We start from the raw sequence: 14,781 nt of genomic DNA, 5'->3' as shown, positions 1-14,781 counted from the left end.
TCAAGCTTTACCAAACTTTAATTTTCAATTCAAAATCGTCTTCTTCACCTTATTTTTCTCACAAATTTGGGCCTAAAGACTGAAAGTATTTGGGCCCAAGCACAAATATTTGCCAAACCGGTTCATCATGCTTTCTAAGTTCAATATGCCTTAAATATTGTTCTTGGTTTTAGGTTATCTTATAACCGACTTTTAATTTTGTAATCACCTATAGAAAAAGTTAATTAATATTTAAATCAAACCTTGACCCACCGAATTTAACTTGTCCCTCGCATGTTATTCTTCGGCCGTCCAAGATTCAAAGTGTCCAACACCATAAAAGTCTTCAAATGACAATAAAAGTCGGACAAAACTAATGATGAAATAAAAACAAACACAAAATTGTTAGATTGTAATCATTCTTGGTTTTACTAGTAAATTATATTGATTAACATATAATTTTTTTCATATTCGTTCTTATTGAATTCTTGATAGTGTTAGCATTTACGTTTCAGGAAAGTGTAATTCGTCACGCACCATACAAAGCAAAAGCAAAAAATGTTTGATACGCACAACCAACGATTAAATAAAGATCAAATGAATCAAAAGCTTATTATTATGTAAAAAGTTGTCATTAAATTTTACACACGAATATTAACTTATAGACAATAAAAAACCATTAAAACATTAAATTTCGTCAAAGTAGCTGATATAATAACATATTAACTACAGATTTAAAAATTAAATAAAAAGCATTACCAAAATATGGAATTCGATCAGATTAACTAGTATTTTAACTTAATTTAAATAAAAAGGAAAACCGACATACGCTTTGCTAATAAAGTGCTACATATTTGTTTTTATTACCATGCTCAATATTTTGATATAAAGATTGTACTTTTAGATATAATATTTTCAGACCATGAAAGAAATCACAAACCACCTGGTATGGTATAATCATTTAGTCGATCACAGTGAAGTGGAAGTGTAATGAGGATGGAAGACAAATTGATGGATCATTTATTTCGTTACACATGAAAATAAGATGCATAAACTTAGAGACACATTGAGTTAAAAATATAAAATCAAGTATTATATAGGTAATTCACCATTTTCGTAATGTTTTATGTCAGTTATTAGTTATATATAATATGTGAATCCTAATTAATTATTGGTGGTGTGCTACTAATATTCTTCCAAATTGTTTTTTTTTTTCTGTTAATTATTAGGTTTCATAGAAGGAATGTAGGACCCTCTTCACTTTTTCCAACTAGTATCGCTTTATATTACTATAAGAAAGTTGTTACATACCTACAAATTCAACCAAACTATTGTGCACAAGCTTTGGTCACGTACAAAAAGAACCCTCCAAAATTGACAATAAAACTAAAATTAATGCATGATTTTTTTATCACATAACATTATTAGGTCTAATAAGTTTGACGGCCATTTAGCTATGTATATACTATTTGGTATATAATAAATTCTATTTAAGATTATAAAAAAGCTATTGCTTTTTGTTTAGTTTCAGTAACAGTATAGTTTCATACACTATCAATTTTAAATAAAGAATTATCTGAACCGCTTAACATTTGTACTTATTGTTTTGTACATATGACCTATAATGTGTGTAATCATCTCTCTTTCTCTCTTCTATATATCTAAAAGTGTTTATCTTATGCTTATGATTTCGTACTTAAATTTGATTTTATGATAAGCGTGTCTCTGTCATTAAAGCCCATAAAAGATAATATCTTTGCTTTAAGGACAAAATAAACCCATCATGTTTGATGTTTAGAATAATCTTTGTAATTAATGATATAAAGATGCAAAATAATCTATGTTTATGCCTCCAGAAATTGTTGATTTTTTGGAGAAAGTATGAGAAAATAGAAATTGGGAGACAAAGGGTAGAACCCACCATTTAAGGAAAGAACGTGTTGTCACAATATGTTTACTTGCTTTCATCATTAGGTTTTTCTTCTGAGTGTGCGTGGAGAAGGTATTCACATAATTTATCAACAAAAATATATTGCATGCCATCATGATTAAAAATAACAATAACAAATCATCTATATATTAATGCAATTCATATATATACACAGGGTTGAATAGAGATCTAAGGGAGCCACTACATACTCCACTAAAATCTAAACTTCACTTTTTTAATTTAAAAATGTTGGACTAGTTTAGAGTTATATATCTAAAGCTCAAGCACGATGTTTGTAAATAATTGTTTGGATAATCAACCTCGGTGTATGAAGACGGAAGACCGGGCACGTTTATGTAATGAGCTCTGTCTTATATACTCGAATTTGTTTAAACTTGGTTCTATTCATGATTTTTGTGATGCATCATCCATATAGCAAACATTTTGTAAATCTTTCAAATTGATTCTATAGAATTAAATGCAGGATCTTGTGTTTTTAGGCCATGCGCACCCCTTTGATAATTAACAAATCGTTTAGATTAAGTAATTGAAACACACCTAAGAGGCATCCATGTACAACAGGGTTTAACGTGACATGTGATATGATGTCCTTACAAAGAATAAAGGATTTCTTAGGATTTATGAGGATGTCTATTGATCAAAGCATCATTTCAGAAGGACGTTTTCGTTGGATTTAAGTCCAACTATTCGCACACAACCTTAAAACATGATTTTGGGCAATATATACGAATTATTTTAAGAACATGAGTATTTAATGCAAAAGTTTAATTTTATAATTAAAAAACTAATTAACAACATAAATGAACGTTGTTATACCCGTCCAAAACTTTTCCTTTGTACCTTTTTCTCTAGATATTTCCTTTATAACTAACATTCAAATTTTTTTTTTCCAAATGATAAGTCTAATCAAAACAACAAAACTAACAAGGCACTGTTTTCCGGTGAGTGGTGGGTGGTGACGGATGATGGTGGCGGACGGTGGGTGGGTGGGTGGTGGTGGTGGTGGATGGTGGCGGTAGTGGTGGTGGTGGTTCAAGTGGGTGATGGTGGTTTAGGGGTATGTAAAAAATATATTTTTCCAAGAATTTAAAAATATGGACGGGAAAGGTAGGAAACAGTCTCTCAAGACGGTTTTTTTGAGGAAAAAGGTTTTTGAAAAATTTAAACTTTTGCTCCAAGATTGCAAATAATTTGGACTTTACCAACATTATTTCCCAAATCTCGTCTTTTACCTGATTTTCTTTCGAAATCTCGTCTTTATTTTTAGTTTTTTTCAATGCGTCTTGACAGTCCAAATTATAAAAGATTTTGAGTAAAAAATGACAATTTTAAGGACTTTTCTCTCTAAAAAAGACTATTTTAAGAATTTTTTCAACAATAAAACAACCAATGAACTAAAAGGAACAATTAGGCCAATCTCTCCATAATACTAAGATGTGTATCAATACACTTTTTATCAAAATATATTTTTTCATTATACCATATTCTTTTATTGTATATTATATTATAATATTAGTAAAAAAATCAAATAAAATATCACGAATTCTGTAATAATAAAAGACAATCCTCAAAACATGAAGCAAGCTTTCATAATTTTTACAATTATTTAAATTTGTTGGTCTTTTTAGAATGGATAATATTTATATTCTACGTCTCTAAATGCATGTCTCCTAAAAGAGGACACCGTGTAATTTTATATAAAAAAAACTATATAAAATGTTTAAATATATAGAAAATTTTTAATTTGAACAAGTTGGTAGAGCTTTATGCTGTGTTATGCTGTGTAGTGTACAGATTCCAAGTTAAAATTCTTGTAAAAGGAAAAAATGTACCTACAAGACCCACCCACTATAACCACTCACCAAAATGAGATTTGTAGAATATATAAAAAGTTTATATTTTGAGTTCATATTAATATTCATATATAGTTGACTTTTAGTTACGTGTTTATGTAAGAAATAAAATCAATAGTATACTTGGAAAAAAAATAGCAAAAATCTTTATGGATCTGTCTGAAGTGTGATACCGTGATAGATATTTTTTTTTTAAAGACAAGTTTCATACTTTTCAGTTTTTAGGACTTGAACTAAGGACCATTAGGTTTTTAAGAGGTTTAGCCTTTGTTACTGGGTCATTAACCCCTAAATTACGTAAGATAGATAAAAAAGCTTCTAATATTTTTATTTAAAGATGTTATATAAGTTATGAATTCTGACTCATGTTTATTTATTGGTAGTGATTTTTATTAATGAAAAAATTTTATGAAAGCTAAGCTAGTTTAAAAAAAAGACTTGCTAATAGAATTAAGAAAACTTATATATATTTTGATGTTTTAGCTGCGTTTTAACATTGGTATGTAGCAGTAGATAATGTTAAGATTATATGATTGGTGTAAACTATATGTAATGACTCACTAGATGATAGAGATTATAGTAAAAATACCAAAGCAGCAATGCCGGTAGAGGTAGTTGTCGCATATAGGTGAGCCACGAGTATAAATTGTGAAATGGGGTAATGGATGGCAACGATCATCAAATGGGTGTGCCTCACATCATTTGACTGGTGGATGCTTGTAGTCAACATCCGACAAAGGTGGGTAGCTGCGACTCGTTTTTGCTTATTCCGAAATATCAATTTATATAAATTGATATAAATTAATATTTTGGGTTATATGTCTCTCATGGAAAAGTGAATTTAAGTCTCCTAGAGAGGTGTATGACTAATAAAAAAAAACTTATTTGTGCACTCTGTGACATTCTAAATTCGTGACACTAGCCTAATGGTTTCATTTCATATTCATTCGAGATTAGTTGTTACACACTACTGTTTTCAAAAGATTCTTGAACGTCCGATGAAGTAACTGTTTTACGAGTATGCATGCTTTACAATTTACTTACACATCGATCACCTAAGATTTTCTAGGGCTTTTAAACACACACAATGAAACTTACAATTTAAACTATTGGAAAAAACAAAAACAAAAACAAAAACAAAAAATATAAAACAAATACAAATAACAAAAAGCTAATGCGCAAACTTAGTATCTGGCAGCGACGAGGGGCGATGGGGAAGAGGAAGAAGATAGAGGAGAAGGCCATAATTGTGCATTTTTGACCTTTGAAATGCTTGAAAGAACATTCAGTGGAGTTATATCTCCGACTATCGTCACCTTCTTTGATTCCAAGTCAATTTGAAACGATTTTACTCCTGCATTTATTCATCAACATTACTATCTTTTACAATTTTGATAAAACATTTATGCATTTATGATTTAACTTTAGATAAATGAAAGATATATAATATGAAACTAACTATACCTTCCATTCTTGAAATATGTTTTCTTACTTTCCCTTCACATCCCTTGCAATGAATTGAAACCCTCAGTTCCACAACCTACACAAACCATTACAAATTAATTATTTCCAATAAACATTAAGGAATATAAATAATTTGTTTTCTATGTAAAAGTTTATATTTATTTTAATATTTAAAGATAAGATTCGAACACTAGTATCTTTGAGTTCGAGAAAGTACGGACAATATTCATCTGCCATCCATTATTTAATTTTCAAAGTTCAATAATTTACAAATTAACTTTTTAATATAGTTTATTAGAAAAAGAATAAAAGCAATAATAAAAAAAAGGCTGTTATTTACAACACTTCCAGTTTTAGTCTTTTTGAAACAATTCATCCGACTCTTTCTATTACTGTGAATCAGTGATGTTTTACCAGTTTTTATATTTAACTAATTGAATAAAATAAATAAATAAAATTATTAGTTTCTTTTTAAAATGAAAAATATTTGTGATTATAATAATTTGCATAACTAGTAAAACACAAAAGAAATGTTTAAATAATAAGGAACAACCGAAAGTTTGGCTTACACCACCGGTTTCAAATTTTCGAACATGAATATATTGTTAAACCCTTAGAATTTATATCTTTCCAATTGAAAATATTTGGAATGAAACAAAATTGATAAGAAAGAGGAGATGACAAAAGAAAAGATAAGAAAAGAAAATTTTCTTTTGTTTTCTTTTTTTTTTATAAATGAACTAAGGAACATATCGTTAAAGTGAGAATTTTGAAATCTGAACTGTTTAAATCTCAAACCAGCCAATTTGCTCGCAAAAGTTTGATCGTTTTTCAAGATTTTTTTTTTTTTTACTTTTTACGCCTTTTTGTTTGTGTAAATTGTAAACTTCTCATTCTAAAACAAGTAATTTAAAAAATCACTTTCAATTAGGAGGAGGTCCCAGGTTCAAACCTACCTGGGTACATCTGTAATTTATATTTATTGGTGTAACAGTATAGAAGGAGTAACATTTGTCAATAAAGAAACAAACCTGATTATGTGAGCGGGACTTCAAAGATTTCGAACCAGGAGAATCCACACTCGCATGCAATTGAACCGAAGACGATCTAGCTTTAACCAACGCAGGCGAATCATCACGACACGACCCTCTAGACGACAAAGACTTCTTTACAACATCATGATCATCCGGCCATATTTGTTCACTAACCACCAACACGCCCGTGCTACAAACATAATCATTATTATCCTTAATACGGTCGTGCAAAAGATACCTAGACGAAGAACCACTACTATTACTCCTATCATTCAACTCCGCACTACTTTTCCTTCTTGATTGCAAATGATCATTATTTTTTCGGGTGGTGGAATAAGCGGACGAGGTGCTTTTTCGGCCTATTTGGAGGTACGAAGCAAACGGCTTGGGATCGACATGTCGTTGTGAAGTGCAAGGGATTGTGGGTGCTTTGAATTTAGGTTCGTCTCCGAAATCGAATTGGTAGTGGTTGTTATAGTAGTTGTGGTGGCGGTGGTTTAAGGGTGTTGGGGTGGAACCACCGCTAGGTCCGCCTCGACGGACCATGGCGTGGTGGTTCATGGTGGTGCAGATGGCGGTGGAGGCCGGAGATGCACAAAAGAGTTCTGATGTTTTGAGTTTCATTTTTGGATATGTGTGTGTTAGTGGGAGAATGATAGCTAGTTGATGTTGGTTATAAAGTGAGGGATATGAAAGTGGAAAATAATAAATAACAAAAAGGTTTTGGAATAAATTGAAAATGCTATAAAAATAGGGAATGAGAATATGATATCGTCACCTTAATTAGAAATTAAAATAAAATTTCATGTTTTTTCTACAGATAAGTTTTATTAAAGTTTCATGATCTCTTAGTGTGTTATATCTATCAAAACTATGATATGTGTGAAAATATATTCGCTTATATATCAACTTTAACTCGTGTTTATTCTTTTTATATATTATGATATAGTTTATATATTCTACGTGAATTCTGTTATAAGTATTTACTTAATACGACTCATGTATCGATCATAAAAAAAATGTTCGTTATACATCATAGTTGGGTATAGTCGTATCCATACGGACACCTTTGATCTACCAAATGCATTATCTACACAAATATAAGTTGCTTAGAACCTTCAATTTGCGTTAAGTTCAGTTTTTACCTATCTCAGTTGAGTCATTATGAAATTTAACATGTACTACTGCTTAAGAATCTTTTGACGACGATTCAGACACATACTATGCAAGTGATTCACATGATTATAAGAACTAAGAAGAGTAAGCAATCTTCATTGAATAACCTACGATATCAGTCTAGAGCTTTATAGTGATAAACTGAAACAATCATGCATTTTTTTTTACTTTTGTTCATAAGTAACATCTTATTCGCAATTTTTTCACTATGCGTCAGTTATGGTAGCTGTTGGTATATTGACTAAAACACTCATCGTGCATCGAACAGAGTGTTTGGTGATTTATGTAATTTGTAACTAGAATACTCTTAAATATATTGCATCCCTAACTTCTCTTGTAGCTCAACCCCGTCTTTATGGTACCGACTAACAACAGCATGCGAAAAGGCTTGTACTTTTCAGGTTTAAAGGTTGATGTATCCATAGTGCATCAAGCATATAACAAAAGCCATTCTCTTTTACTTCTTTCGTTTGAAATACCACATAATCATCTTGGTCGTTATATAATGATTTATGCTTCAATTGGCAATCCTCTCTTGGTGAGGACATTGAGAATAATCAAATCCATAAACACACTTAGAATTGAGTATGAATGATAAAAATGTTATAAAGTAACACAAGTGAAGAAACATAGTTAAAAATAGACATATAGGGGAAAAAAACATTCGTACTTTAAGAACTTGTCATTCAAGTAAAGAACAATGATGCGGGACCGGCAACTTGAATGAGCGACTTATATGTCAACCGATAGTGTTAATTTGCATTCCCTATGGTTTTAAGTAAATTCAAATAACTTAATGACACTAAAATCATTAACAACTTCTTAAATTGAATGTATATCTCAATCTTAATACTAAATAGTGTCATGTGGAAATCAACAAGTGAATCTCAACTCTGCTAAATATAGTGATAAGAGTTTATGATAAGAGGGCCCCTCCTCACATGACATGATCATATGTCTACGTGGTCCAAAAAAAAAATTCATAGGCGAGATGAAATAAACGCAATCACGTCTATATTTAAACTACATGTTTGCTATTTTCAAAACTATTAATCACTTTAAAAGGGAGTTGATATCCATTTATATTATGCATATACCCTTATCCACTTGCAAGTCATCATTCATCACCGAACTTGACTTTACCTTCCAACAAATACCTCGCAACCACAATTAAATGCTTGCAATGGTAGTTTTGACAAGGTAAGCTCTTAACCTAAGCAGTATATATTCATATACAAAAACAAAATAGCATATACTATTTATTGAATTCATGGTTTTATTACAAATTGGGATTCCAAGACATCAAATGGGCTGGTGGCAAGGCTATTCATGGAGTTTGTCAAAGTCGTTGGACGTAATTTCATACTCCAAGTTATAAGTTGGTGAACTTGAACGACTAATTCTAACCAATAGGTCATAATTGGTTATGTTTTCTAATTATAATATGTTTCCTAATTATTTTGCAATTAGAATAGGTAATGTCTTGGCTAGAAGGTTATGTTAGTCGATCTACATAAACCGAGTTATAGTTAGACATTATAGAACACACAAGATGCAACCGAGTTATGGTTCATCTAGAGAAATACAAGTTATGTGTAATAGGGGTTTTTGAGTTATATTTCTTCTATATAATATTGAGAGTTATTTTCAATATTAGTTATTCCGTGTTTACGTTTTTGTGAGTTATATCAATTCGTCCTTTAGAATTCGAATTCTAATATATGTTTAGAGATTGAGAATTCGTTGTTGCATTCTCAAGTGAAGCAACACCGATTTGTTTCCTTGGTTGTATATTGTTGTTCTATCTTTTAGGAAACACCTGGTTTACAATCAACAAAAAACTATTTATTATGGCATAAACTATGAACAAATAATGCAAGACTTAGAATCAAGTTTACAAAACATTACAAGGTTGTAAAATTCATGACTAAGCACCGATTAATCACTGATTAATAGTCGGTACGCCACCGACTAGTCGCCGGTCAATCGCTATTTATTCAAATTCAGTTCCCCTTAGTGAATCATGAGTTTTAGCTCAAACTAGATACAAAAACATCTAACCAGCTCGATCATAAGATAGAGATGAAACGTGATGACAACAAATGTAACTATTTGAAATCAAGGATGGAATGGGTTGTAGATTTCTAAAATCTTCCTTGGGAATTGATAATCATCACCTATATGAAGATTTAGTACTTGAGAACCGCCCTTAAAGTGGTTGGAAAAGCCATGTTTTGCTCTAAGTGGCCTCTTTCTTAAATGAGCCGAAATATTGTTAACATGACACCGGTTAAGTAATATGGCCTCGTCACTTTAATATGACTGGTGAAGAGCCTACCATGAGACGGGCCTCATAAGTAGGCTCTGACCCATCAAGACAATAAGAGTCCAATACAGAAGGCCCAACAAGTAGGATATTCTAGAAAACCACTTGGAGGGAAATGGATTTGGAGGGAAACAACCTCCTGACTGATTTGGTTAGTGGCCCAATGCATGTTTTGTTGAACCAAGAGAGTTTCAAAAGTGATGTCACAAAACAATATTGCAGCTCAAGTGCCTTTCTGCACGAACAAGAAAAGGGTTGCCTTATGCTGCAGAACTCAACAATTGCTATTGGTGTTGTGTGCCTCTACTGTACGAACAAGAAGAGGTCAATTGCTTTGATCTCAAAAGTAATTAATTACACCTACCGGAACTATATTTGACAAACAAAATAATTTAACTCTTATTAAGAAAACCAACGAATGGGAAAAACTTAAATAATACATCAAATACCAAAGGCTTTTATAGATATCCTTTGGCCTAATCCTACTCGAACTCAAATACACAATTTGAGCCAAACTCAAATAGGAATTAGGATAAGACTAACTTAATTAAAATAAGACTAACTTATTAATAAATAATAAACGAATTATTATTTAAAATCTCCTCCAAGCCACCCCATGAGATTTACCGTACCGCCCTTAAATATCGTCTCTCTTAACACTCCCTCTCGATATTTGCTTCCTTCATTCCCAAGCGAGTACAAAACTTCACAAACTTCTCTTTTGGCAAACTCTTCGTGATCATATCAGCAGCTTGCTCCAACGTGTTAACATATTTAAAATCAATTTCTCCATTCAACACCTTCTCACGAATAAAGTGATAATGAACTTATGGTTGTCTCAAGATAAGAGGCGTAATCCAGGGGATAAAGATCCAAGAAACTGTGGAACCGGAGGAAGACGGGATAGGCCGGTGAATATATGAGATATGGATGTGACCACTAGTTATATTATGTAATACCTCCCCTCTATATAAGGGGAGGAGAGAATCATGTAAAGGGACATCATATAAACTCACTAATAATTACAAGTACAACATTGATCACCATTCTCTCTACATCTTGTTAGGAACCTTACCCCCTCGTGCAATAGGTTCCAACAACTGGCGCCTATAAATTTTCATGAAAGTTCAGCTTTTGGTATTCTTGATAAGGTTTCGGATCAGAGATGTATCATATTAACTTATTAAGCGGGAACACCACATTGGTTTGATTTTAACTTTCTTTTGCATTCTGAGTTTAGGTTTCAAACCTTTCACGATGGTCTCCATAATTCATCAACTACCATCAGAAAGTCATTCAATCATGCAAATCCAAATTTAATGCAATAAAGTATTGAATCAAACGGACTTGTAACAAAAGGTTGCTTAAAATGTTGGACAGTATTATTATTAACAAGTTCAATTATTAAGTATCAACCTCTCTTTTAGTCTTTTATTTGTCAGTACTGCTATAACAATTGTGAAGATAGTCATAAACTGAGCCCCTAAAAATACAAACAATATTATAATTTTGTGAGTCTTTCCTAGATTTTTGGATTCCATATTTATAAAAAAATAAATAAATAAACCATAATCAAGGTGTAGAATACTTTAGAGAGGAATCGAGTGACCTTTTAGGTCTAAAGAGTGGTAAATTATTGGCTTCATGTACACTCATAATTGCAATATCATTGTTAACCGTTTCCTTATAGAAAGCCTACATGCATTTGACTCCACTTTAAACTTGAATAAAATGGGGCAATTTCAATGGTAATTAGAGGCTTAAAACAATCTCTCTTGCATGTGCTTTCTTATCTATATTTTGCTTTATCATTATTGTGACTTTAAAACATATATTATTAAAAAAATATATCTTACCATATTTCATGGTTAAAAGGGATGCTTGAATGTTTTGCAAACCTAAATATTGTAATTTATAAATGTGATGATTTATATAAACATCGTGTTTTTTAAAAACAAATCTTAACATAATAAAATTTATGTGTATTTCAGTTAATATAAATACTATATAGTATACGTATTTATGTGGCGACTCTCATCATGTTATTGTCGAAAGTTAAGTTGCCTAGAGTTTGTCTAAAGGGTTACAAGTTACTTTCAAGGAACCTTTTATAACGCTAGCGATGGTATATAAGCATATGCTTGTTGACGAAGATCAGAGCTCACTAAGTCGGAAATTGACGATTGCATACTTGGTGTGTGAGATCTTAGAGTATCACTTAATTCTCTATTGCATCATCCTATAATCAAATCTCTTAAATAGAAGTAAGTTTTCGTTTGAGATTTGTATTCAAAGAAATAGAACCGAGGAGTTGTTTAAAATGAAACTCTATGTGTGCTCTTGCGTTTGAGTGTATTACTTCTTTCAAATTTGAAAGAAGTTATCGATCAAACACTAGATCTTATTTTCGATGTTCAATTGATTTGTTTCAATTAGTTTAGTAATTTTTAGTGAAATACGATTCAATCCTAGATCCATATCCAGGAGACCATCCGATCCTAATACTACCTCTTACATTCCAGATATTGATTGTTAGGATTGAAATAGACAAGAGAAAAGCCGAAAATTGGCAGTAATTTACAATTGTAGATATAAATTAAAGGAATAATAAATGTGAATTAATTACAAATGTGAAATATTCAATGTATGTCATGTAGATCCTCCTAATCACGTGATATTATCTGGGAATATATAATTATTCCATGTCCTTGATAATAATTTATTAATAAATAATTTTATTATTTGTCAATGGTTTGTTGAACTGTTTTTTGTAAGCAAATAATATTCACGGGATTTTTGGCTTTGTAACAGCAAAGCACGTCCATTCAATTTTTGCTTTTATTTGCAGTGCAGACACCCATGTTCATCTGTATTACATAAAACACGTATATACAAGGCCTGTTAGGCTGTTAATGTATAAAATTATTTTTTACCTGTCGCGACACACGTATTTTATAACCAGGGTAGATGTTTTATTAAATTACAAATTGAATTAGATGCATTTTGTGTTGAGTTAATCACACATTTACACATTACATATATAGTTTGTTCATGTGAAGATCCAAAAAACTTAAATACATTGTTGTTATTAGCTCAAAGATACCGTTTTATATGTTTTAGACGGACTATTAAGTTAGCCTTGTAAGAAAGTAACCAAAGAATTTGTTTTCCAAAACATACTAGTTTTAAATATATATTAAGTATTTATTTAAAGATACTTCTTAGAATGTCTGTGTGACAATTGTGTTGATAACTATAAACAACAACGACAATAATAAATACATACAAAAAAAAAGCTTTGTATAACGTGACAACTTACCTTGTGGCCATCTATATATAAAGGATGTTATAGAACTTTTAAATGACTACTTTTTATGTTTTGCAAGTAAAGTTTTCACAATATATTAATGAACCAGAAGTGTTTGTTACGAAAATAAATTAGTTAGTTTAGTATGTATAACAATAATATGGATCTACAATATTTTTGTATATTAATTTACTTGTACTTAATCTTGTATAATAAGAGGTTTAAATAAAAAAATTTCGCAAATTTAATTAATTAAAAAAACAAAACAATACAATTTAAAAGTTGGAAGAAAGAAAAAGAACACCTAATGTGATGTGGTAGTAATGATGATACTTTGGAAAAAAAGGATTAAAAGTTATAACTAATCCCAATTTTGACATGTAAAGGTGAAATCTTTTCCCTAATAATAATTTTTAAATTCATAATCAATATATCTTTTTGGTTATATAAATTCCTTTAATTAGTTGATATATAATATTTTGATGGGATGGTAAGGTGGTTAAAGGTGTGAAATAGGAGATAATGTGTTCAAGCATTATAGAATACAGAAGGCAAGAGGTTTAGTCGTTTTGAAAAAAAAAATGTGTTGATATGATAAACTTAGTAATATGATATTTACCACATTTAAATTTAAGTGTTTCAAGAATATAAGAGTAATAATTAATGTGAATGTATGTCTCTCTTATTAGTTTATATGTAATTCAGTAATGTATGTTTACTACCGATATAGTCTCGTATCTACGTTTAACTAGTGATAAGTAAACAAGCCGAGCTGATCATAAGCTATTAAACGGACTCAATCTAACTCTCGAGCTAGCTAATAAGACCATCTGTAGTTGGGCATTTCACACTAAAAAACTCTATGAACACCCCCCCCCCCCTCCAAGTTTTGAACTAAGTTTTTGCATGGAGAGCTTTCTATAAAATGCCTCAGCTCGTCTCTTCTAGCTAATCAATTTTTTTTTGTTATGTATTTATTGCTTTTATTTTTATTAAAAAACAGAAAAGAATTAAAATAATAACTATTGTGTAATGATTGCAGAAGAGTTTTGAGGTTTTTTACTACTACACCACTTTTTACAAAACTCTATCCACATGTCTTACAATGTCCATATGTAAAGAGTGTTGACTACACATTATGTAAGGAGTTCGAACTCAAGTTATATTCTTGATTTACAAGATTCATGAGTCTAAACAATACTATCATATCAACCAAGCCAAACTTTGCACACCCGTAACGGTGTTGGATCGCACCATAATAGAAGGGTTTGCTTTTAAATATAAAAACAATCATCATAATTATATATTGCTTTTGATTCATGGAAGTCTTTGTTGTATGCTTGAGAAAGTTGACCATGCCTTACAATATTCCAAGAGTAACCCAACTTTCCACTACCCCTTTGATTTTGGATAATGTCATATAGGGACCCAAGTTATGCCCATCATTATGTTGTACTTGTTTCACGTATCCAAATGTTTTAAGGTTCCATTGTATCATCTTATTTTAAAAGTATGTTTAGTTTTATCTATAATAATAAATATTATAGTTATTGTTATTATTTTATTATTATGATTATTTTGTAATATGATAAAACAATGATTTAATGGACTCTATTAACCACACACACATATATATATATATAGAATAAAAGATGTGATAACCATGTAGAAACATAAACTAAAATACGTTA

General features: G+C 30.8%; 1 protein-coding gene across 1 annotated transcript; it reads right to left on the bottom strand.

The window, feature by feature from the left end:
* Positions 1–4,967: 4,967 nt before the first annotated feature.
* LOC143561692 (uncharacterized) lies at positions 4,968–6,914 on the bottom strand. The gene is made up of 3 exons (XM_077049695.1): positions 6,279–6,914; positions 5,248–5,323; positions 4,968–5,137 (listed from the first exon to the last, which is right to left on the bottom strand). The coding sequence occupies exons 1-3, from the start codon at positions 6,903–6,905 to the stop codon at positions 4,968–4,970; spliced, it is 873 nt and encodes a 290-aa protein (XP_076905810.1). The 5' UTR covers positions 6,906–6,914.
* Between the last annotated feature and the right edge of the window lie 7,867 nt (positions 6,915–14,781).

Source organism: Bidens hawaiensis, unplaced genomic scaffold, assembly GCF_021521415.1.
Source record: "Bidens hawaiensis isolate Kalapana, Puna unplaced genomic scaffold, B.hawaiensis_p1.1 tig00020777_1, whole genome shotgun sequence".
In the NCBI taxonomy this organism is placed as follows: domain Eukaryota; kingdom Viridiplantae; phylum Streptophyta; class Magnoliopsida; order Asterales; family Asteraceae; genus Bidens; species Bidens hawaiensis.
Note: the sequence above shows the minus strand (reverse complement) of the source record. Positions and strands in the feature narration are given on the sequence as shown.